This window comes from Neophocaena asiaeorientalis, unplaced genomic scaffold (assembly GCF_003031525.2).
Source record: "Neophocaena asiaeorientalis asiaeorientalis breed wild unplaced genomic scaffold, Neophocaena_asiaeorientalis_V1.1 scaffold35, whole genome shotgun sequence".
NCBI classification, from domain to species: Eukaryota; Metazoa; Chordata; class Mammalia; order Artiodactyla; family Phocoenidae; genus Neophocaena; species Neophocaena asiaeorientalis.
In genome coordinates this window covers 619158-644861 of record NW_020172984.1, presented here as the reverse complement: position 1 = coordinate 644861, position 25704 = coordinate 619158, and the positions used below count along the sequence as shown (strand labels likewise).

At 39.6% G+C, this 25704-nt stretch overlaps 1 protein-coding gene and 1 long non-coding RNA gene across 6 annotated transcripts in view; one reads left to right on the top strand and one right to left on the bottom strand.

The window, feature by feature from the left end:
* SLC16A4 (solute carrier family 16 member 4) overlaps positions 1-25421 on the bottom strand; it is a 48325-nt gene extending 22904 nt beyond the window's left edge. For 3 of the 5 annotated variants that reach the window (XM_024742145.1, XM_024742144.1, XM_024742143.1), the window contains exons 1-8: positions 24777-25421; positions 23441-23559; positions 19052-19184; positions 18194-18337; positions 17855-18016; positions 16059-16574; positions 13928-14139; positions 12758-12851 (exon numbers count right to left, since the gene is read on the bottom strand). In XM_024742145.1, coding sequence (XP_024597913.1) covers positions 12758-12851; positions 13928-14139; positions 16059-16574; positions 17855-18016; positions 18194-18337; positions 19052-19184; positions 23441-23527 — 1348 coding nt within the window. In that variant the 5' untranslated portion in view covers positions 23528-23559; positions 24777-25421. Of the gene's footprint in view, positions 1-2787; positions 3312-12757; positions 12852-13927; positions 14140-16058; positions 16575-17854; positions 18017-18193; positions 18338-19051; positions 19185-22656; positions 22799-23440; positions 23560-24776 lie in introns of those variants that run through there. The other 2 variants (XM_024742141.1, XM_024742142.1) reach the window with 2 other exon arrangements.
* Positions 10080-11298, top strand: LOC112397861 (uncharacterized). Its single transcript, XR_003002884.1, has 2 exons — positions 10080-10570; positions 10818-11298. It is a non-coding gene; the product is annotated as an uncharacterized LOC112397861 (long non-coding RNA).
* Positions 25422-25704: the final 283 nt, after the last annotated feature.

Here is a 25704-nt window from a genome sequence, read left to right as displayed (position 1 = left end):
AAGTTTATACATTTGTAAAATAGTCATCATAGTATTTTATTCCGAAGTTTGTGAATATTAAATTAAGATTAAATATAAAATGTGTCTGCCTCAGTGACTAGTATGTATTAGATGTTGAAATAAAGTTCTTCACCAGCCTACTTCTCCAAACACATGCTAAGCCTCTTTGTTTCCTCTTTGTCCCATGGGATATCTTGAGGAGGAAGGAGATAGAAAATCGGTGTACTCTTGCTTTTCTTGAAACCCTGTATCTGTCCGAGATAGTATTTCTAGATTATGGTTACTTAGAAATGTGTTAACATCTTATAATATTGTTCAAGGGCAGGAGTAAATGAATAGGAACATTTAAAGTTGATTGTTAATATAGTGAATACATTAGTTATGAAGTCTTTAGCTTCCTGTAGTCTAGGGAGTCAGTCTTTCTTGATCCACACCGCCCAGGTTTAGAGGGGCTATTAGCATGGAGTAGGATGAAGAACTGCTCTGTTGTGTAAGAATCATAAAGCCTATGTAAATCAGAATTCAACTTGGAGTTCTTTAGTTGGTTCTACTTTTACTGTTTTGTGGGTTATTTTATTTTATTTTTTTTTGGCCGCGCGGCTTGCGGGATCTCAGTTCCCCAACCAGGGATCGAACCCAGGCCATGGCAGTGAAAGCCCTGAATGCTAAGCACTAGGCCACCAGGGAACTCGCTGTAGTTGGTTCTGCTTAAAATGTATAGTTTGCTTTCATAGGAGGAAAGAAACTAGTTGCCCTAGGTAGTTAACGTCTTTTGAGAACAGTTATTGCTCAAGAGGGAAGGGGGGACGGATGAGAGTGGTTCCTAGTAAATCATTGATTTTCTTAATCTTGTGCTTTGATGTAGAAAGAAGAAGAAAGGAAATTATCAGCTACTGTGTATGAAGGGTATTTTGCTTGGTACAAGTATGTTTTCATTTAATCCTCATAGTATAGCTGTGAGGTAGCTTGGTGGTATCATTTTACAGAGGAGGAAATTGGGACTCAGAGAGGCTAACTTTCACGAGGTTACATAGTAACAGGTAGCAGAGCTTGGATTTATTATTATTTTTGCTGTTTGTGTGAGGCGGTACTGTTTCTGCTCTATTCATATTGTCTTACATCTGAAATGTAAAAGGAATGTTAGACATTTACATTTAAGTGTAAAACCTATACATTTTAAATAGGACCAACTGCCGTTTTTAAGATAACCCAGATGTGGACCCAGATTAATTTGGTTCCAGAATTGGTGCTGGCCCTTGGGAAATAGATCCATCTTGTTGATCTTGCAGACTGATGGAAAAGATTGACATGTCAGCTCATATAGTGCTCTGTTAAAAGTTAGATGGGGGAAGGGTAAGCTGCGACAAAGTGAGAGAGAGGCATGGACATATATACACTACCAAACGTAAAATAGATAGCTAGTGGGAAGCAGCCGCATAGCACAGGGAGATCAGCTCAGTGCTTTGTGACAGCCTGGAGGGGTGGGATAGGGAGGGTGGGAGGGAGGGAGACGCAAGAGGGAAGAGATATGGGAACATATGTATATGTATAACTGATTCACTTTGTTATAAAGCAGAAACTAACACACCATTGTAAAGCAATTATACTCCAATAAAGATTAAAAAAAAAAAAAAAGTTAGGGCTTCCCTGGTGGCGCAGTGGTTGAGAATCTGCCTGCTAATGCAGGGGACACGGGTTCGAGCCCTGGTCTGGGAGGATCCCACATGCCGCGGAGCAACTAGTCCCGTGAGCCACAACTACTGAGCCTGCGCGTCTGGAGCTTGTGCTCCGCACCAAGAGAGGCCTCGATAGTGAGAGGCCCGCGCAGCGCTATGAAGAGTGGCCCCCACTTGCCACAGCTAGAGAAAGCCCACGCACAGAAATGAAGACCCAACGCAGCCAAAAATAAATATATTAATTAATTAAAAAAAAAGTTAGATGAGATTACAGAGGAGAGAATGACAATGCTGGGGGAGGTTTTTCAGAGGCTTTTGGTGAGTCAGATTGTGAAGGATAAGTGAGACCGTGCCTGGTGGAGAATGGCAAGCCATTGGGATTGTAACTGGTGGCACAGCTTGTACAAAGGCACACGTAGAGAGTGAGAGGGTGTGGCATTTTGGAGCTAAAACCAGGCTTTCAGTTTAGGATTTTTCTCTATAGGCAATTAATAGATATTTCAAAGCAGAGAGGAATTGAAAGATGGAATAATAATGGTAATAATAGTCTTGAGGACCATTCAGAAGGAGATTCTAGAGGAGGTTGGTATTGCAGAGAACTCTAGGGTGATCTTTTTTTCCTTTTAAAATCACCCGGATAATGAAGAGCTCTCTATCCACATGCAGTTGCTTAGTCTAAGTGACATTAATTAGTTAACATAATTATTCCATATTTAAGAAACATCTTTTGGTTTATCTCCCGTTAAGAGCCACCTATTCAACTTTCATATAAAACTTGTTCTAAAGATATGTCTAGATATTTAGCTTGAACATTCCAGATAATTAGATATAGTGAAAAAGTAACATTGTTTGGATGAGTAGGAATACTATTCAAATGATCTTGCAATAAAGGTTTGTTGTTCGTGGGGTTTTTTCTTTTTTTAGCAGTTCTTATTTATTTTTTATTACATAGCAATACATGTTTATTATAGAAAATTTAAGAAACAAAATAATGAAAGAAAACAAAGATTATCTCTAGTTAAGAAGCAAAGATAAACTATTTGGGGGGTGTATACTCTTCCAGTCACTAAACAATGTTTCAATGTTCATTCACATTCCAGAGTTCAATGGCTCTGTTTAATACTGCTTTATATGAAGGAAAATGGTTTTCTGTCTTTACATATTTTTGCGACTGAATTACCATGGCACAACTGAGAGTTTGGTTAATTTATTATTACAGTACATTCTGATTTTCATTTAATATCTAAAGTAACTGCTTCAACTGATTAAAATTTTAGCCTATTTGATTAAATACTAACAGAGTTTAATTTAAGTTGCTATTACTCTTTTCTTACCACCAGTTAGACATTCTTCAGAGTGCTAAAGCAAAAAGGAACCTTAAAAAATTACGTGGTTCACCTTCTTAGTTTACAAATGCGGGTACTTTTCTTCCATGCTTTTGTTTCCAGTGACTTTTAGTTTAGACTTTCTTTTGTTAAGCTCTCACTTGATTGCAGTCCTCTCTCTTTCTGGTCAGACTGTTTTTCCATCTCTCAGCCAATGGTACAAAGAAAAGGGAAACTGAAGAGAGGAGATAGCATATGCCCGAGAGGTAGAAGGAGCCGGTGTATGTCTGGGTATAATCATATAACCAGCCTATATGGAAGGAAGGATTTCTGTTAGTGATGCAAACCTTTCCATTAGTAGTTCTCAGCCATGAACCGTTCCTTGAAGGAAGGAGCCTCCTGTACTTACTAGTCTGTATTGTGACCCATTAGAAAGTTAGTCAAGCTGCTTACCTGTCTTATTTTCTATTGAGGAAGTTAAATCAATTCCATCTGAGTTAGGGGTTTAAACGTTGGGTTAAAAGTAATTGTGAACCCAGAGCCCATCTCCAGTCTTGTTTTGGAAGTTGGAGAAAATTAGGAACACGTACCATTTCATTTTACAATGAATTTTATTAGAAGACCACTATTCTTATGAAGAAAAGTATTGTGAATTACTATTTTCCAAAGAAAAAAATGAGAACTGATTATTATCTTTTTTTCCTTCACTGAACAGACATTTGAATTCTTACTGTGTTCCCAGCAACGTGCTAGGTGTTGAGGATATGATAATGAGCCAAAACAGACATGGTCCCTGCCCTCATAGACCGTATAGTTTAGTGGGGATTTGGTATTAACCACATAAATTACACCTGCGATAAAGGCTGTGAGGGGATGGATGGTTCAGGAGGTTATGAGAACAAATGAAAAGGAACTGACTTACTTGGCCAAGTGGGTTAAACAATGACGATAATTCCCCCTGAAATCTCAAAGTGCTCTTTTAAAAGCAAGAATTGGGAGGGTCCTCAAAATCATTTGGCTAATGGCACATACTAGAACTTCTTAGGTGAAATGCTTTTTTTTAAAAAAAGTGTGAGCTTGTGGTGGCAAAGAATATTTGTGCAAGGCACCAATGTTTATACATTATTGCAAAAGTCAACCCTGTGAAAAAGGCAAATAATGTCTCAATATTATTATGAAAATAGTTTTGACCTCAGGCTCCCTAAAAAGGGCTCAGGACCTCTCGGGGAGTCACAGTCTTTTCTAGATTATTGTATGCATATTATGTTTGTAGATGCAAACTTAAAATACGGCTTTTATAAGTTTTTATATTTAAAATCTTGAAAAACCTTAAGTCAAGGCTGTTATTCTGATCATTTATTCAAAAAGTTTTGGTACTCTATGCCAGCACAGTTCTGGTTACTAGGGATAAACCCATGGACAAAAATGGATGAAAGTATCTGTCTGCATGGAGCTTACATTGTATCTTTTGATTTTCACTTATGTCTTGGAACATGATTTCTCACTGGATGTGTAGAGTATACCCTTTTTTTATTTTTTTGTCTATGATTGTGTGTCTCTATCTCCTCTCCTTTTTATTCTCTTACTTGGCTCTGATAGAGACTTTCAATTTTTGTTTGTTTGCTTCATTAGCTTTTTGTTTCCTTTTCTTAATGTAATGAATGAATGGAATGTTTTATTTAAATTCAGCTAACTTTAACTTGCTTTTACTGTTTGATCAGTGACCTCAATTAAATGTTTCCTGGAGTTAAGCAAAATAGTGAAACCGACTGGGACAAGTCTTTGTATTATGTTGATTGACCTTTAGATATCTAAGAAATGGTTGACCAATCTGTCAGTTTTTCTAGAAATTTCTATGAAGGAGGAACTGTGGAAAGCAGCAGCACCCCACCCCCTCTTTTCCTTTGTCATTCTTGCCTTCGTCCCTTAGTATAGCAATTTACCAGTTTATATATAACCTGTGAATTTTAAGACAGGGGTATTTGAAGTAACACTCTAGGAAAAGACTACAAATTCTTGGAGAGGGAGGTAGATAGTGCTGCTAAAAGGTCAGGAGGGTAAAGCTAAAAATAGTGAAACTGAGTTGTTTTATAAATCCTGGAGGGACTAAAACAGTTTAAGAGAAAACTGCTTATAAGCCTTTCATTTCACACACATTTGAAGTCAGAATGTTGTTTCTGACATGTGAAAGATTAAGATATTTAGTGTATTTTCTTACCAGGGCAGGGAATTACTTAGCATGCTTTAGAACTGTTTCCATGTATTTCCATGCAAAGTTTCTATTTATTTATTTATTTATGTCGTGTCGCACAGCTTACAGAATCGTAGTTCCCCAACCAGGGATTGTACCTGGGCCCCTGGCAGTGAGAGCGCTGAATCCTAACCACTGGACTGCCAGGGAATAACCAATGCAAAGTTTAATGAAATAATTTGTTTTAAATCTGTTTCTCCCATTTATGCTTGATTATTGAGAGATTAGTATATTTTAAAATTCTGCCTCTAAGATCTAATTACCATTCCATACGATAATAATGTGCAGTTGAGTATTTGGTTTTAAGATGTTATTTATAATAGCAAATATGAGGTGAAATGTAAGATGCAGGACTATATTGTACTATTATTAATTAATTGTCCTATGAAAATATTAGCTTCATAATCAAGCTTAAATTTAAGTGGCTACTAGGTAAGTTAAATTCATAGCTTTGCTGCTCTAACCAAACATCTCTGTTTGGTTGGAATAATTAGCCTTTCCCCACCATTGAAAGTAAAATAAGACTGTATAGGGAATTGGCTGGCAGTCCTGTGGTTAGGACTCCTCACTTCCACTGCACGGAACGCGGGTTCGATCCCTGGTCAGGGAGCTAAGATCCTACACGCGACGTGGTGCAGCCAAAAAAAAAAAAAAAAAGAAGAAGAAGACTGTATATTTGATCTGATTTTATTAGGTCTTTGTACTTTTTTTATAATAGCACGAAATAGATGTATACAAATGCACTTTCAACCCTAAACAGTTTCAGGGTTATTGTTGGTAGTTCAGAAACCACTGCGTTCTAATCATTTTCAAATGGAAATACACACATAAATTGACATTCAAAAGACTGGGTTTCTTTGTGGTTATAGCAAAAGCATTGTGAGTGGCAGAGAATACCAGCCACAGTCCAGGAAAGCGTGCGATGGATCTGAGCCTCCACTCCATGCTAAGGAATACTGTATGTAGCCAGCATTCTGAGGAGTACGCTGCCTACTGGTGCAGACTTCCTAAGCTGAAGTCCCCTCTAAGCATTTCCTTGGTGTCTCCAGACTGCCTGCATCAGATTCACTTAAGATGCATGTTAATTGTGCAAATTCATTGGCTTCCTAAGCATACTTCCTCCTAGGTGGCACCCAGTTGATTCTTACATACAATAAAGTTGTTGTCCAAATTACTTCTTTATAGCTGTAACCCTTGTTCTGGCTAGGAATATCTAATAATGTTTCCCGTGATAATTTAAAACAACTAAGAAGATAGGCCTCAACTTCCTTAAACAGTTTTGCAAACCAGTTTTCTTACAGTCAACAAAAAAGGGATTGGAATAATCTTTTAAGTTTGATGTTTAATATAGAATCTAAATTCATTTTTTTAAATGTCAACATTTTAAAAATGATACTCTATATCATTTTATGGGTTAAGCCATACACGTTTAAAAATGAGTTTAACATCTTGTCTAAAAAGTATTCATATCTGATATCTCAGAAGTTGATTTTTAGCTGATTTATGAATCCTTTTCAATAGGATTACTACTGTAAGTTTATTATTGGTCATCTTGTTAAGATTTGAAATACCCCTAGAAGGCCCTTAATTACAAAGTTCCTTGATGGTAGTTCAAATTAGTTGTTGAGGATTCTGTAAGTGACTGGCCGGTGTTGAACCAGAGCTTCTAGCTGTTAGGCTGTAGAATAGTGGCAGACTTCCAAGGTGTGCAGAGACAATGAACTTCTCACATTCTTGGGGTCACTGGAGCTGCCCACTGGCTGTTAGCAGCCTTGTCATTTTACTTAGGGTGTGCTGTACAAATATTTCCTGTATGTGCCATGAAGGGAAAAATCTTGGGAAACATGGTTTAGCAAATATAAACCTCAGTGCCTTTTAAGACAGGAGCTCTCTGAAGGTCTCATGATAGAAATTTGCCATAAGATTTACTGGTAGTGCTATAAGTATTGGCTCTGTGTTGTAAGTTTTATTAAGAAGATTGTGGTCTGTGTTAGGATTTTGAAACTTGATTCCTTGGCCTTGCAAGGAAAGGACTACCTCCCCCCTCTCCTTTTTAAACCACAATAGAGAGCTATTTGGAATTTATTTTTGATGCTTTTGTAGGGATTCATTAATCCTAGGAATGCTGTATCAAAGTAAAATTCTGTGTGTTTTGTTGCTTATGGGGAAAATAACCACTGGATAAAGAAATGATTTACATTGTTTCCTTTTGCCTCTTCAGGGTATAATATATTTCTCAGGATTTAAAGGACAGAGAACTTTGTTCTGCCTTCTCACTTGTCCCCCGTATCCCCAATCTCCAAAATGGACTTATAGCAGACCAAAAGGTTGAGTTGCTTGTGTGTTTGTTTTCCAAATAAAATTTCAGGCTGTAGAGAAATTCTCAACTGATAGGCCAAGATGACTGATAAAACTCTAGAGGGCATGGTTGATAAAAGGTGGAGTGAGGACTGGGTGGAATATCTGTTTAACATTGTATCTGAAATGAGGATGTAATAGAGATAGGAAATGACCTGTCATTTCATGAGGAGATGAACTTGTCTGTGTTCATGGGACAGAGAGACAAGCTTAGATGGATGAATTTCCATTTTAGCCATTGTCTTTTCTTGTAAAACGCAGATAAAGAGTTAATGCAGGACTTCCCTGGTGGCGCAGTGGTTAAGAATCCGCCTGCCAATGCAGGGGACACGGGTTCGAGCCCTGGTCCTGGAAGATCCCTCATGCCGCGGAGCAACTAAGCCCATGCGCCACAACTACTGTGCCCGCATGCCACAACTACTGAAGCCCGCGTGCCCAGAGCCCATGCTCCACAATAAGAGAATGAGAAGCCCACGCACTGCAACTAAGAGTAGCCCCTGCTTGCTGCAACTAGAGAAAGCCCATGTGCAGCAATGAAGACCCCACTCAGCCAAAAATAAATAAAACTACATAAATAAATTTATAAAAAAGAAAAAAACTTGGAAAAAGTTAATGCAAAATTACCAGTTTTGCTCCATGGTGTTTCTGATGAATTGTGAGGTTGAATAATAATAGCAAGAGGGCTTCCCTGGTGGCGCAGTGGTTGAGAGTCTGCCTGCCGATGCAGGGGACGTGGGTTCATGCCCCGGTCTGGGAAGATCCTACATGCCGCGGAGCGGCTGGGCCCGTGAGCCATGACCGCTGAGCCTGTGCGTCCAGAGCCTGTGCTCCGCAACGGAAGAGGCCACAACAGTGAGAGGCCCACATAGCGAAAAAAAAAAAAAAAATAATAATAATAGCAAGAGAGAGATGTATTTCTTCTTTAGGAACGAGTTACCTTTAGCTTATTCTGGAGTACAATCAACTTATAGTTATTTGGCATTAGAAATAACTCTCCTTGAATTTATTGAAAAAAATTATTTTTGTGAAATATCTGCTTGATTGAGTGAAGCTTTACTATATTTTAAGGTCATTTTTATTATACCAAAGCTTAGGGTGCCTTCATTTAAAGGTAAGAAAATGGAGACATGGGTTACAGTGGCTCAACCGAATTTTCAATTAATGAAGTGGAAGAATGCAAGTTCTAACAATTCTCAGTTTTAGACATTTTAGACTAAGTCCTAATGTTAAGCAGTGTATGTGGCTGACAGAGTGAATGCTATACCATGATCCAATAAGGTATGAAAGAACATTGAACAAATAATTTTGTCTTCTCTTTGTCCATGTGGCAGCTAGTAGAGTTCTGTGCTAATAAGTTGCTTAATAATTATTGAATGAATACTGAGTTATAATCAAATAATTATTTGTGAACCAAACAAAAACAAAATAAATGAACAAACCAAACCAAACAAACATGTAGATACAGAGAATAGAGTAGTTGTTATCAGAGGGGAAGGGGCAGGAGGGAGGGCTAAATGGGTAAGGGAAATCACCTGTATGGATGGAAAATAAATTTTTGGTGGTGAAAACAAAAACAAAATTATTTATGGCATTTTAAGGGAGTTTTCAGAGATTTGTGATTTAAATTTTTTATATTAAAATAAATATTAGCATAATATATGCACTCATCAGTTGGGAAAGGGGGGTGTATGTGGAAGAGAGAGGAACTACATTCGGTGGTTTTGTTTTATAGGCAGCTGATATGGGCTGTTGGTGGTTTTATTTTTATTTATTTATTTATTTGTTTGTTTGTTTGCGGTACGTGGGCCTCTCACTGTTGTGGCCTCTCCCGTTGCGGAGCACAAGCTCCAGACGCGCAGGCTCAGCGGCCATGGCTCACGGGCCTAGCTGCTCCGTGGCATGTGGGATCTTCCCGGACCGGGGCACGAACCCATGTCCCCTGCATTGGCAGGTGGACTCTCAACCACTGTGCCACCAGGGAAGCCCAAGTGGTTTTATTTTTAAATGAAACTGAACAGCCGTTAGCATTTTGAGCTCATACGTCAAATACCTCAGGTACAAGACTAGGAATTTAACATAAGTAATTTATATCTGTCTTGTACATTGGAGAATATGACTGTATACTTGTTTTTTTTGCCGAAGGCACTATTTTTGTATTTAGATTGCTTTCTGCAGGTGTACTTTTGTTAACAGGGGTCTATTAGAAATGTATATTAAGTTTTAAAAATATTAATACTTTTTATTTTTCCACAACCTTCCAAGGCTTCCATCTTGGTGTCAGTGTATAGTTCTGGATGCCATCTACCAGCAAAAAACAGCATTTGGGTTTGGATGAACAGTGACATTTGGTCTATCCTTGGGTCTACTGACCGCCTAGGTCAGGAAACTAGAAAAACCCCGAAACTGGTCCAGTCTGAAGCAGGCCATATTATTAACTAAAATTGAATTTGTTGCTGAGTATTGGCAAGAATAGGGAGAGCTGTGGGGTGGAGTGGGCAGGGTGGTCGCTTGTGGGGAGTGGGGGGGTATAATTTTTAAACTATTATTTATTTCAATCCCTGTCAATTTTAACCAAGATCTGATGGAGAATTTTGTTGCCACTGTATTTCTTATCATAATCACCATTACAAAAGATGTATAAATAATTTTCTTGCCCATATGCTCTATTTACGTTTTTTTAAAGAAAAAAGTAACTTTAAAAAATCTCAGTTATATGATTCCTTGGGTTTCCTATGCTTTATATTCCCCTTTCCTTGAATTTTTAAAATATGCTGTATAGAACTAACTTGTTTTTCTTTTTTATTTCCATACAGGAAGGAGAAAATTATTATTCATGTACCATTTTTAACTAGTCTTTTGACTGAGGATTATTGTGAAACATTTTACTGTTTGCTAGATTCCTTATTTTAAATGCCTGTAATCTTTTATAGGAATTTCACCTTTTGTAATGACAAGTCTAGGTAAGTAAAAAATGAGGATCTCATACAGTTCGGAAGATCTAAGTTTGGTTTAGAATTTAATATTTTATAACCAATAAGCCTTTTGATTTAGTTAAAGCTAAAGACAGTAACGTAACTTGCCTGTACCCGTTGAGGGTTGAGTGGATCTGTAACTCAGTATTTCTGATGTTCTTTAGTAGTTGCTGCTGGAGTCAGAAGTTAGTAACAAATCTAATGGCCTTTGTAAAACCCTCTTGTCACTTCACAGAGCAAGGACCTACAGCAAGGGCTCTCCCGAAGTCTCCCTTCAGCAAGAAGCCTAGCACTACATTGTAGTCAATGAGAAACCGTGGTACAGAGCAGGAAACTAATTATAGACTGAATTATATATTATTATCATAATCTTGTTTAAGATACTCTGAGCAACTCCCAGACTAAAAACCTGTACTTAAGCTTTCAGCAATAGCCTTATCACTTCCTTTGACGTTTTTGTAGAACTTAAAAAATTTATGATTGCCTAAATAACATTTTCAGAGTTAGCAGGTAAAAATTCTACCATGAGCTCTGTCTTTATCCTCACATACAGTGCTAGGGTATCATGGACATTGGGTAATAAAAGGCTTGTAACTTTTTTTTTTTGACTCACTAATAGTAAGAAATGTGTTTTACATCACATATGTTTTCTGTTACATAGGTGTGTGTGCGTGTGAAATAAGTTTCACAATAAAGTGATGCACTCTGATTTCTAATCTGCTCGTGGTCCTTTTTTATTAAAAAAAATTTTTTTTAAAGATCATGACCAACAAATTGGTTTCAAGACCCACACATATATCTATAGCTTTTTCCTTTTAAGTAATACTCCTCACAAAACTTGCTTTGTCTTCTCATACATTGAACTCTTTAAATATTTTTAAATGTATGCAAAAACATTTATCTCTAAACATGTTGTAGTTTTGTTATTTGCCTTCATCATTTGAATAAGATATTCTGTGCCCTGGTATTTGTTACTTCCCTACACTTTTGGCCTAATAGGCTTGAAGAGTTCCAAGACATCATTAGGACAGCCAGTGAAGAAGGGTCAAAATTGAAAAAATTCATCAGCAAACTGTATTTGAACTCTGTATTTCACTGACCTGGATACTAGCCATAGAGTAGCTCTGCTAGCCACCTCTGGTGCTTGGTCTTTTACCACTCCCTGTATAACAATTCTGGGCTATAAAATTCTAGCCTGTTTTCCAGTTACGAAGTATTGGCTGAGTTAGAGCTCATGGGAAGAGGTGTGTTCATAAATGCAAATAAGGACTTAGTTGTGTATTTGTGTAATTTTTTCCTTTAGATGGGTATACCTAAATTGAAACTCAGATAGTGGTACATTGTTTTACCTTCAGTAATAATTTCTTTTATTAAGTTTTTATACTTTTGATATTTGCCTTTAAGTCTTAAGTTCATAGAGGTGTAAATCTAATGTCATTATAAAACTTAGTTTAAAAAAAATGATAGTGGGACAAGATCAGACCCTTTTTCTGTCTTCAGGACTGAGGGAAGCAGAAGTAAGTTTTAGGCTGAATTCCTTTTTGTGGATGATTGGAAATGCTGTACTAATTTGTAATTCAACTATATTGAGAACCTATAGTGTAAGATACTAAAGCTTAAGTCTGTTTCTTAAAGAAATTTGTGAGTAGGCAGTCTTTTAATAGTCTTAGATTAAATGTTCAGCAAGCACAAAATGTCCCAATAGGTAAAAAGTGAATGTAAAACAATGCTTCAGTCTTAAAGTTGACTTAAAAACAGAACTCCCCCAAGTTTTACTCTACTTGTATTTAATGTTCTCCAGTGGCCCCACATATCCTCTCCACAGATTCTGGCCTTAATCCAAGACAGCTTTTGTTTGTTTTTGTTTTTAACCATCATAGGTCTTTGGGCATCTGATAAAACTCTGGATTGTCTCCCCAGAGAAGTAGATATATACACAATCCCTGCTCTAAGACTCCCAAGAGGATGTAAGAATCTGCCTAGTGCACATCTGTTGAATTAACCCTGAGATTCTCCTGGATTAGTGATGGAGTTGTGAGAGTTGGTATAGGAACAGCAGAGATAATCATCAGTTTCTTTTAACCTGATAACGTCGTTCCGTGTTACCATTAATCATGGATCAGCATTTTGTTTCATTGCTTTTGAAGTTTACTTAGAATGTGGGTAAGCTGTTACCTGCTAAAGGTGGTCCAGAAAGGACAGCCATCCCAGCAAAGAAACTGGCAAGCCCCAAGAACCTGTGTACCATAGAATTCCCAGACAGATCAACCTGTAGGGATTAGAATCCAATGTTAGCCATATTGAGGGTGAAATTCTGTGGAGACCTTTGCCTACAGAGGGGCAAATACTGTGTATGTCATCTGAAACTGTGAACAGTTGACTTCTGAGGTGATTTGGATGGCATTTTACCCTGATATTATGAAAGAGCTGAGGCAGATAGGGAACAGTAATTTCAGTAGGCAGACAGTGTTTTCATTTTATTAGTAAGGAACGTTGGTTTTTGTTTCTTTTTAAAAATCTTTTAATTGGTTCAGGGATACTTTTTTCCCTTGAACCTCACTGCTCTTCTCTGTTAGGAAATGGTATTTACAGTTGGAGCTGACAGTGGTATTACTGAATCCACCTATGGCTGAATACCAACCATTGGTTTATAAGAAATCAGATATCTCAGGAGTGGATTTCAGCTTTAGAAAGTTTGATTTTTGCTTAAGCCTCATATAAGATCCTGCAGCACTTCTGCTAATATTGATATCAGGTCAGAAGATTCCGGGGGATTCTGTTGCAGCACACTGGGGGCCTAGTTCTAAGAACCCATGGGGTTCCAAGAAAAACCCAGAAGTATTTGTATTACTCAGTTCCGTTCAGGTCTAGGACTTTATGTAAATTTGGGGTAAAGATGGAGAGGAGTTAAAAACACAATGTCCTTATTAAAGTGTACAGAACTTCTCTCAACAAAAGAGAAGCCAGTGCTGGTCAGGAAGCCCTTTTTTCTTTTAAGGAACTCTTCCAAGATGTGTCTTAGAACCAAAGAAATTTCTGGACCTGAAGGAAAGAAGTGAACAGAAGTCTAACCTGGGAGACTGATAAGCAAAATGGAATCCTTCTGATCCCTATTTTGCTCTTCTTTCCTGTCCCACTTCCCACGGGGGGATAGTCCTCTCACCCCCCCCCGGCCTCACCCCCCCAAGGTAAGATGAATAGCTGGATAAGATACAGCTACAAGGTTTCTGAGTATGTTTGTTTTTAATTATAAAATTAATACAAAATATGTTTTCTCTTTTGGGGAGGTGATTGTTAACACTTTTACTAAATGGTGTAAGAACATTAATGAGTACATCTACTCACCAGTACAGGAAGTATCAATGCCAGGTAACCACCGGAGAAAATGGCAAAGAAGATGGTATAGGTCATAAGTAGTGGAAATGTGGTGGCAAAAGGAGCAAGCAGGTTAGTGATGCCGCAGAGGATGAGGTAAGACTTGTGGTAATGATACTTCTTGATCCAGTTTTGATCAGCAACCCATCCGGAGATAATCTGACTGACTGTCTCAATGATACCTGGAACAATATTGAAAAGGTCTTATGAAATCCTAATTCCATTTTCCTAGCCCCTTTGAAAACTGTAAATGCATAAGGCATCTTTTCCTAAGTAATATGACTTCATCCTGAGGCTGGGACATGAGAGAAAAAAAAAACGGTTCCATTTGTCTATCAATAGATTCTGTCATTTACTTACCTATTCCAGACACATCAATAAAATACCAGAAAGGCTCCTTCAGAGTTGGGTAGAGGACTCACCAGGTATTTTTTCTGACTGTGTTTGGGAAACTCATACCGTCAAACTGGGAATACCAGGTTATAGAGAACGCTGGGCTCAGTAGGCCTCCCTTGAAGTGGTGAGCAAGTGAGATTTCTTAAAGATTAGTAAACCCACAGGTTAGTGTCCTGGGGAAGTCATATGGTGGACGACTGGAGTATAAATAATAAAGTCTTACGGTGAAGAAAAAAACAGATGAGACTCATAATTGTATATGAGGTTTTGATAATTAAGTCATTCTCCAAAGGCTATTATGTTTAACTTGAAAATATGTAGAAGGTCTGGAAATGGGAGATCATCTCTTGAACACTGGAACTATGGTGTAACTTGAATAAAATTTAAGAATAACATTTTTCACTTAGTTTTATGATAACAGAACATTCTTATTCTTTATCCTATTATATGTTAATGTAGCAGTTAAATACGGAAAGATTTTCACCAAAAGGAGCATGAGCTGCAGTTGTTTTATACTTAAAATTCTTCCTATGGTTCAAACATAAATTGCTCCACGAAAAGGAATTAAAAATTCATACTGCCATCTCTATATCTATTTTTACAGTTATTTCCTAGGATACATATTGAAACTTTATTATGTTCTTTGGTCCTGCTGTGAAGCCCTAATCTGATCTAAATTGATACTACCAGACGCTTTAGTGGAAAAAAAGTCAGTTTAGCTATGTATCTTTTTCTTGTGTATACAAGTTTTATTTGACTGAAGCAGTTGGAAATGGGGTGCAGTCAGTTTTGCAAGGGCTTGGTAAATAGGCTTCTCCAGAAATTAGCAAGAGAAAAATTAATGTTGAGCTACTGAGAATTTCCAGATAGAGCAAACCAGTTCCATTTCATTCATTTTCATTTTTTTAGACTCCCTATTTTGTCAGTTGAAAGAATCCATATCTTCTAGATCAAGCATTCTGTTTCCATACATTTTTATAAGTACTCAACTAAAATGATTTTTTTTTCATTCTAGTTCATTTTAAATGTCAGCCTACCCATTAATGACTAGCCTTAGTATGCTTATTTATCTTATCCTCTTACTTTGAGTTAAAGGGGGAAAAATTCTTAGCTACAAATACTACTAGAACATTATTGAATGCTTACAGTGGTTCATGTACTATTCTGAACTCTACATGCATTGCTTGCTTAATCCTAATAACCTTCTGAGAGTAGATGCTACTATTCATATATTACAAGGAAATTGAGACACAGAGAAGGCAAGTATCTTGCCCAAGGTCACACTGTCATACACTGCAAAAACTTGAACCTGGAAAGTCTAGCTCCAGAACCAATCCTTTCAACCACTGCACTGTGCAGCCTACCTAGGATTGTTTTTGCTTGCTAAAATGGCTGTTGTCACTGAGCACCAGCTTTCTAAAGTTTGGTATCCAACAAATACTTAGATACTGACATATGAAAATAAGACTTGCTTTGGGGTCCGTTGTCTGGTAGGGATGAGCCTGTGTGCAAGATGCAGTGACAGGTTGGAGGGAAAGTCCTGCTGCTCCCGCCAGCCTCAAAAAACTTGCTTTTCTGGCCTTCCCACAACTCCTTTTTTAAAAAAATTATTATTCTTAAGCTTTTAAAAAATTAATTTAATAAATTTTTGTAAAATTAAGTTCATTTCTCCTTTTGAGGGTGAGGTTGAAGTAGACTTTCTTACCAGCTACAGAAACGAGGTAGGAGGCGTCCATGATATTAATCCCCAGTGTTTTGGCTCTGGCTACCAGGTGAAAGGTAGGGATGAAATATGCCAACTGACTGAGGAGAAAAGACCACGTAAATATGTAGAAAAAAGGATTCTTAAGAAGAGAAAAATCAAAGAGTTTTTGTTTGCAGCTCCACAAAATAGTCTTATTCCCATAACTTTCTTCATTAGTTTTTTGGAAGAGTCTGTTCCTGTTAGGTTCATTGTTGAACTCTTCATTTTGATTTTGTGAGACTGTTAAACTTATACCAGGTTGTCCATCCTGCATAGTATTGTCCCTGATGGCAGACTCTTGTATCTCATTGCGGCATGATGTTTCTGTCCCACATGCTGCCTCTGGACCACTTGCAGAAAAGCTGCTACTTTTATCTTTAATATCGGAATTGCTCTCGCTTTTGATATGGGTGGGTCTCAAGAGCATACTAGAAGGCACCAAATGCAATGTGATTGCTCCAAATAATATAAGGGCACCTAAACAGGAGAGAGAAATTGAGAAGTTAAGCTAAAAATTACCTCTCTCATTTCACAATACTCTGTAATGCTTAGGCTCAGAAGACCACCACTAAATATTCAGTCATAGTGCAGTAATTCCTGAAAACACTGCTTTGTCCTTGTATTTAGCTGAAAGCATTTAAATCCGTTGACTTAACTGTTAGCCGTGCATACTGCTGTATCCTTGTGAAAACAGGGAGTCCTTGCAGATAGAAAAGGGGAAAGCTGTGCCACTAGGGGGCATGGAAGGAGAGTTATTTGTGCTAAAGGAAAAAAAATGGTTTGGGGTGGGGGGAAGTCATTTCAAATGTTAGAAAATTACAGTGTGTTTTAAATATCCTGAAGGGAGGGTGAAGATTTAGGTACAGAAAATACAGAATTAGGTAATGGGAATCATTTGGAAACTGCCTTAGAAGAGGAGATAGCCTGTCATCTGGTGATGTTTTAAATGTCCTCGAAAGAAGACATGCCAGTGTTGCCTTTGAAGCTGAGTAGTTGCTTGACTTCAGCGTGTCCTGACCAAAGCTGTGACTTGGGTGTGTTGCTTCTAGAGGTAGAATTAGCTGTAGGTTCTGCTATCCTGTATTATGGATTTGTCAGCTGGTCTTGTTCACCATGAGACTACTGGTGGTTTTTTTAATCAGGAAAGGAAAAGTTCAACAAAACTGCTCTGTAGATAGGAATAGGCTTATATATTCACATATATGTACATATACATAGATTTTTTTCCCCAATACTTTGAGGTTATTTTAATCCAAATGTTTTATCTCAGGTATGAAGAAAATTGTGGAGCGAACGGTTTTTATTCATTTGTGAAAATTTGTAGTTGACAGTATATAAAAGATTAAGTATTAAGGAACATAATCTTCTTTTCACTCAATTTTTTTCCATCTATTTTAGTGAATCTGATGGAGGAGACTTTTTTAAATGCAGATTTTTTTCTTAAAGAGAAAATTTGAAGAGAATGCTTTGAGTAGAGGATCCTTGTTTCCGCAGGAGTACCGCTTTCCCTGCAAAGGTGTGTTTCCCCAGCCGCATAGATTGCCCTCCATCCCCTCAGACTTGAACTCTATGGTGAACTCTGAGTTGCCTGCATGGCGGGCAAAGCCTGCAAGTAGTTCAGAGTCTCTTTTGCCATATATTCTCCAAGGAAGAATACTTTATTTTAGAATCATGCTCACTTCCTCTGTAGTCATCATAGAGAGGGCTCAACATTAAATCTTACAGAGTTGATGGTTCAGAAACTTAGAATGACTCACCTGTCCAGTCATATAGATCTATCAGGACTTTTGTAAAAGGCGCCAACAGAAATGTCAGTCCCATCCCTGAACGGGCAATAGCTGTAGAAAGAGCTAATCGTTTTTTGAAGTATTTGGTAGTGACCACAGCAGCGACTTGGTACAGGAAAGCAGAACCCAAACCTAAAAGAAAAACATAATAGCTTGGAATCACTTTCACATTAAGTGGCTTGGTACTGGACAAGATATTCTCCTGGACCTGAGATAATATAAGTAGGCCTTTTGAACTCATGGAGAGTAAAAGGGAAGGTTCCTGGTTCCATTTTTTTTTTTAAGTCTTAACTTTTACAATGGACTCACCAGGTAAAAATCCCATAGTCACACAAAGAAAGGGAATGCTTGTAGCCCAGCTGCTGATCAGATATCCACCAGTAACAAGGAAAGCCCCAAGAATGGAGGCAGTTTTCTCTCCAATTATGTCACAAATAACAGCAACTAGGGGACCTTGGGGAAAAGAAACAAATGCTAGTTAAATGTGCACTGGCATCCCTTATCTTCTGGTGTGCAGTTTAAATGGGTAACTGAAGGGAAATAAGAGGACTCTACATTTGTGTATCCTTCAAAAAGGTGTCTGTGTTGAGTTTCTTAATATTCCCAGCCCCACACTATTTTGCTTTTGGGAAGAAGTTTTGTTGTTTTTTGTTTGTTTTAAAGAAAAGATTGTAAATAAGCAGGTTTGGAAAGGAAGCTTGCTGAAAATGCATTATGAAACCTCTGCAAAAAACGGTTGCCTCTAGTGACCTGTGACTAGAACAAAGTTCAATTATTTATCTACACCATGTTCTAGCTCCAACTAGAACTAAAGGAAGAGGAATTGGTTCTGTCTTTTAGAGCTTTATGGTCGACATTCCAGTTGAGAGACTGGCTCACTGGACCTCTATTAAGACACTGTTGAAAGAAACAAGGCATGAAAATTGAATCATGGAATTAAATAGTTGGATTCTTCACCTTTCTTTGTTTAAGCACTAATTTTTCTAGTTTTTCCAAGTCAAGCAGAGGCTAAACACTGCAAGTCCTTTTCTCAGCTTTAAATGTTGATAAATGAACCTGAGTTTTAGCAAAGCTTCAGTCTTGATTGACTGTGACAGGTGAGTCTTCTTGGGATTGCCCTTTGGTGGTCCTTTTCCTTGGACAGCAAGCTTATTGATGGCTTTATACCTGCAGAGAAACGAAGCGATGACATGATGGATCCAATCCAACCAGTTTGCTCTGAGGTGCCTTCAAACTCTTCTTGAAAAACCACAAAGAAAATTGCAAAAGTCTTGGTCATCCCCATCACGAATACATTTACCTAAATCAAAGCAGACCAAAGAGTCCAAGTCAGGTGGTGAGTAAGCCATTACAGGGGAGGTTGGAACTGCTGGAGGCTCTGATTCTCTGTGTCACCTGTATTTTACCAGTTTGTTTGCCAGTTCCTCTTTGTAACATTTAAAATTTTAGGGGCGGGTTGTCCACTTAGAGTGTCTAATCACTTTACATGAAAGCATCTCATTTAATTCTCATTACAAAGGCATGGAATAGGTGTGTCAATATTGTATTAGAAATTCAGGAAATTGAGATTTAGCTTAAAAGTTGCTCAAGATGGGGGATGCTGGAGCTAAGACTTGAACCCAGAGAGACTGACTCCAGACCAACCACTATACCATCCAGTTACAGTAGCATCTGTTAAAAACAGCTGATTCCAGTTACCTTTGTGAGAGATGTGTGTTGATCCAAAAGAATTGTTGTCAGTCCTTAGGTTAGCTTTGCTTTAACTCTGCTTTTGAGCTGAGTACCCTCCCTCACCTGGTATATAAATACGGCAACCATAATACTTTATCACCCATTTGAAGCTCTTTGAGAGTGAAAAGTAGTGCTATTAATTGATGCCTGGACAGCAAGGGTAATGAGGATGTATGGTCACCTTACGGTTGGGTCATGTGCCCCACCCTTTTTTTCTGTCCCATCTAACCCTTTTGCCCGCACCACCCTCCTTCCTTCCACTAGGGAGAGCTCCTCTTTTGAGGTCAGGTTTTCTTTCAGTGGAGTAGCAGCATTTGTTTCTTGGAATTCTGATTAGAAGGGGGGCAGTGAGGAGCAAGGTTCTGAGGGGAACTAGAAGGGTGGCCTAGCCAGGCTCAGCAGTCAGTCAAAGCCCAGGAGCCACATGTACTCACTCTTGTCTCCAGGGGCTTCTTAGTGGCCCCTTTCCTTTGCTTTTTTTCATTGGCCTTGGTGTTTCAAGGCCACTTTCTCTGCTGTCAAGCTGGCTAGGCATTGTGGAAGGACCACAGATCCTGGGTTCCTTTTCACTGATTCTTTCTCTGTTCACCTGGTAAATATTTCCCCCTGTGGTTCTGCAGTCATCTCACTTTATACCTGCCGCATAGACAACCATTCAGTCTCAAGGTTTTAATTACCACCCTTGAACTCATGGTGTAGTTGTGAATACTGTGTTCCATCTGCAGTCAGCCTGCCTCGGCCAGAATCCTGGCTCTGCTTCCTATTAGGGGTGTGACCTTGGGCAAACTACGGAAGTTAAGCGTCCTCTTTTATAAAGTAGAGGAAAAGTAAATGTCACCTAGCTCATAGGACTGTGAAGACTGAGAAAATTCTGGTAAAGTAATACTTAGCACTTAATACTCAAACTATTAACTATGTTTTTGTTACCTTGTGTAACCATTCTGCTCTCTCAAGAGCTCGAGACTCATGTTAATGTCTACCATATCTTTCTAACTCAGGTTAACTTATCCAAAACTAAACTCATCTTTCTCTTATCCCATGCCTACTCTTCCTTTTCATTTCTCTTGATTGGTACCATCCACCCACTCACCCAAATCAGAGACCTGCCTCCACTTAGGAACCTCCTTCCCTCAGCCTCTACCTACTGAATAAAATAACCAAGGCCTTCCCCTCCATCCTCTCTGCTAGACTCTTACTTCAGACTAGTATTATTTCTTGTCTGGAGTAAGGGACTAGGAGTCAGTGGTGGTGCTCCAAGGTTGCAAAAGATGGGGTGGTGAGGAGGAAGTCTCTTAATGTACTTTTTCCCATTCTGATTTGATAGAAGCTACAAGACTTTCCTTATTTAGAGTGAACAATGCTATGGACACCAGGGCTATATATGCAGACATGAAAAAAACATTTTATCAAGCACTTTGTAATCATAACGTGCCTTAAAGGCACCTCTATCAGGAAATGAGGCTAGAGAATATACATGAACCTTAAATGACCCAGACTTGTTTCTTTCAGTTTAAAATACAGGGCGGTGATTGCCTCCTCTCATGAGCAGGGAATGTGACAATGAGGCGTCATTCTGTAAAATTACCCTTCCTCTTTTTCTGTGGACATGGGTTCTGTGCTGGCATCTACACGATGCTGGCCTCTATGTTCTTAGCCATCTGAGTTTGGCTAGCTACTGGTCCCCCCAATTTAGCACCTTTCCTCTCTGGTCTTTCCTTGGTGTCTGGGCATAGCAGCTGTAAGTGGATATGACTTGTCTCTAATAACTGGGTCTGTGCCTTCCACTGTGTATATCAAGAAGGCCAAGGACATAGCCTTTGTAGCCACCCTGCCTCCCTCCCTTAACTTGTAACCTTCCAACTTTGTTTCTGTTTTGACTCAGAGCTATTAAAAATCTTTTCCCCAAGGTCCAGATGTTCCCTTAGTTAACTAAGCAGACTAGATAAATCTATATTATACTATTTCATCTCATGTTTTGGACCAAGGTTGATGGGTTTCAGTCCTGTTCCAGAGTCCACATCAGACACTGTACATGGGCTTACCGCATCATCCATCCATCCATCCTCCCATCTGTCAACAGGTATATATTGAGTGCCTACTGTGTTCCAGGCTATTTACTAGGGCTTACAGTGGTGAGCAAACAGACTTGGCCCCTGTGCTCATGGAACATTCAGTCCTGGGACACAGGCTGAATACAGAAAACAATCATGCAAATATGTAGTTATAAAGTATGGTAAGTTAGAATATGAGTCATTTTTTTTTTTAAAGTAGGGAGCTCTTGAAGAACATGTTATTGAGTATTTCACTCATCTTTTCAGGAGCTCATCTATTATAGAAAAGTAGACTTGTAACTTATGCAGGCACAAAAGCATCGTCATCTTAAGTACCCACATTACCACTGTGGGTGATTGGCCTGAGTTAACTGTTAACATTTTGAGGACCCAAAATGTTTGTTTTGTGTGTCTGCTTTTATACGTAGCATCACACCCAAAAAAGTGGGACATTGTTTATTAATCTGGTTGTTAGCCAACTTTTCTTACCAGCAACTAAATTGATCAAATAACTTCCTATCCTCAGAGGATAATACAGGAAAAGGAAGGGTGGTTATTGGGGAGAAAGGTGGGAGAATTAGAGATCCTCACCAACAATGCCAGTTCTGCAAAGCCTGTGATGTGGGGAGGTGGCCCCAGTCACAGGAAGGCTCTCAGACTTAGGGTGTCCTTAGTTTCCTTTTTAGTAACACTTCTGGGAGGGAAAAAAAGATTCCACATTCTTTGGTAATGAAGCTAATGTTTAACAAATAGTCCTGTGGTTCGGAGTTTTGTATTATGTATGCCCTGGCTGAGGACTTCTTCCCCTCCTTTCCCCTTCTCTGTCATAAGGGAGGAGGTGTGGTATTTCTACACTGTGGGCTTCAGGGTAGTTAGTAGTCACCAGGACCTGCACTCCCTTCCCTGGGAGCTTCTTACTGTAGGGCTGGGCCGGGGAGGAGGATCAGGAGGGAAGGGTGTCTTTGTGAATACATCTCAAAGTTAACTTACTTGGGAACACTTAAGAGGAATTGGGGAGCTGGTGCCATTCTCAGGGTGGTGTGGGATATAGCTGTGATGGGGTTCACCAGTCCCTCAGAATGAGCATGCTGAGTCACATCACCACTGTCTCACATAACGACCCCAAGAGCTTCTGGGAGGACGAAGGAAAGAAGTTAATTAAAAGCAGAGTGCGGAGTCCAGCTGCTTATGGATGAAGGAGAAAAATCAGGCTCCAGTTTCAGAATCCACATCATTCTCTCCCTTTCCAGACATGTCAGAAATATACATTGGGCCTAACTCTAGCATAAGGTATGGTTGGCGGGGATGGGTTGGGAAGTGGACAGCAGGCAGAACAGAAGAAAAGTCCCTGCCCCCTAGGAGAGACGGAGGTTGCTTCCAGCAGGGTTACGTCTATGCTGGGCTGAGCTGGGGAACCCCCTTCCCACCCACCCCTGCAAAAGCACTTTTTAGCGGTTTCCAGTGCTACTTCTGGGTTGGTTAAATGTACGATTGTCCGCAAATCCTAATTGCCATGCAGCGAGGGCAGAGCTGCTGATGGTAACTGGAGCACTCTGTAAGTTTAAGGAGGGGTAGGAGACAGGATGGAATGCTTCTGCTTTCACTCAAGGAGAACATTTTCACCTTTCTCTTGGGTTCATTGGCAGTTCCTGGCCTTGCTCTAACCCCCTTTCCATTCAAATGTCAAGGATTTCATAAGTGATCTTAGTCTGCTCTGAGCCTTTCTCAGGGAGCCTTCTTTCAGGCAGTAGCAAAGGGGAAAGTAAATTCTTACCAGGAAGAAATGAAACACAACCATCCATCCCCAGCCTCCATCCAGGGTTTTCGTGTAGGGTCGGACCTTCCCCTCCCTCTTCAGCATGATGCTTCGTTTGTTTTAAATGCAGAAGATCCCTGTGACGAATCCAAGACAGAGTTGACTCAGTTGACAAAATGATCTTAACTTTTATTTCCTCTGTGGTATAAAACCACTTGTACTGTAATTTTTTTTCAGCCCACCTCTGAAACTAGATGATTTCTCCTCATTTCTAAAGTTTACAGACTCTGGAGTTTATAGACTCTCTGATCTCAACCTCAAAAATACAAGCAGGGCTTTGTACCATTTGGGGGATTTTTGTGGAGGTCTGCTGCCTGGCTTCCCCTGGAAGTCCACAGGGAGCTGACAGTTCTCTTGGAGTATGTCCTTAGTTACATATAAAGTCTGCCCGACTAGACTGTCCCGTTATCCTCGTTTATTCCATAATCATGATCCAGGCAGAACCATGGGAGAAATGAGAAAAAGATAACAAAAGGCTGTGATGTGAGGGACATCAAAGCCACCACATAAATCTCTCTTCCACCAATTTGAATGGCCTCTGAAAGATGACCACTCAGTTCACTTCAGGCAGGAATAGCAAAGGAGTTGATCGCAAAGCCTGACCTCACTGACTGTGGAGTGGCCATTCCTTGCACTATTCTCCTCCCAGGTCTGCAAACCATATCCTAGGGCAAGCTGTGCACCGTCCTCTGGGTAAGCTCTTGACTTTAGAGAAATAAAAAAAGGGGTGGGGAACTTCAGGTTTGGAAATTCCCCTTCACAGCACTTGCTAAAATGAAAATATTCTAATGGACTAAATAGACATGACAACAACATGCAATGCCTGTTCCTCGAATGGATCCCAGGCCAGAAAAAAGTTGAAAAGGACTTTAGGAGCTGCGTTGGGGAAATTGGAATGAGGACTGTATAGCAGACCAGGTTGGATCTCTTAGGGGTGACGGTGGTCTCGTGGTTCTGCCGAAGAATGTGCTTGTTCTTAGGAGGCATGTGCTAAGAAGCTCAGGAGTGAAGTGTCATAGAGTCTGCTACCTTCTCACAAGTGGTTCAGTAAAATAAATATATAGAGAGAGAAAAAGCAAAGAGAAAATGTAGATATTCTGAGAGAGAGGGCGGCATTCTTTATTTGCCACCGGCAGGTAGGCAGGCAGGCTCTTTCTTCCTGGGAAGGAGAATCTGCCGGCACGGCGTGTGGTACGGCCATCTGTCTGGTGAGCAGGCCGCGCAGGGAGAGATGCCAGTTGTTCAAAACACTATAGAGGACCAACCCCAACACACAGTCCCATTTTCATCCTACCTTTGATGTGGTGTGTAGCAAGGGAATCCTCCATAGACTTGAGACAATCTGGGAAGAAAAAGAAACTATACAATTTTCCAGAATGTTGCTCTTTTTCTAAGGCGTTTCATTCTTCTGCCCTGTGAAAACAAGCAAGCATTGTGAGAGCCCAGGGTTAGAGCCAATTTAGGCACTCCTGCCAGTGGACTTTACTTCCTGAGGGGAGGAGGAAAGACTGTAATTTGACATCATCCTAGGCCCTCCCTCCACCCAAAAGCAAGCATCAGAGTAAACCAAGTAGAAAATCCTTTGGGTAACTGTTGTTGATTAAACCTGGAGGCCCTCACACTAAGGTGGCTCTAATGCCAAGTTGGCCTATGTTAGCAAACCAAAATCAAAACAGGTTATGAAATGGAACCTAAGGATGACCAGTCACAAACAGCCAGTCAGGAATTAAGCTGTGGCCCATTAATGACTTCCTTGCTTCGCTTCTGCCCTCTCTATAAAAGCCTTTCCCTGAGCTCCCGTTGGTGGAGCGCTCCTAACATCTTCCAGTTTGACACTGCCTGGTTTGAATCCATTTTTGTTCAAATAAACTCTTAAAATTTTTAATATGCCTCAGTTTGTCTTTTAACAGTTCTGGTGTCAGAAGAGGGAACAAAGGAAGGAGACCCTGAGCAGCCACAGATAGGTATCTGCTGAGCCTATTGGCTTGCTGGTTTCTAGCTGCCTCTGGAGGTGTGGGTAAGTCCCTCTCCCACCCCAGCTCCACAAGCTTTTGCAGTATGAACTGTCAGACTTTAGTTGAGCCTTTCTTCTTCCAAACTGGGTCCAGAAACTGGTTGGAGACAGCCTGGGTCCGGGGTCAGACTGGGTTGGACTTAAACTGGGCTGGTCCTGTGTGAGGTCTCAGGTGAATGAAATTTTGTTTTAAGGGTGAACAAGTAGG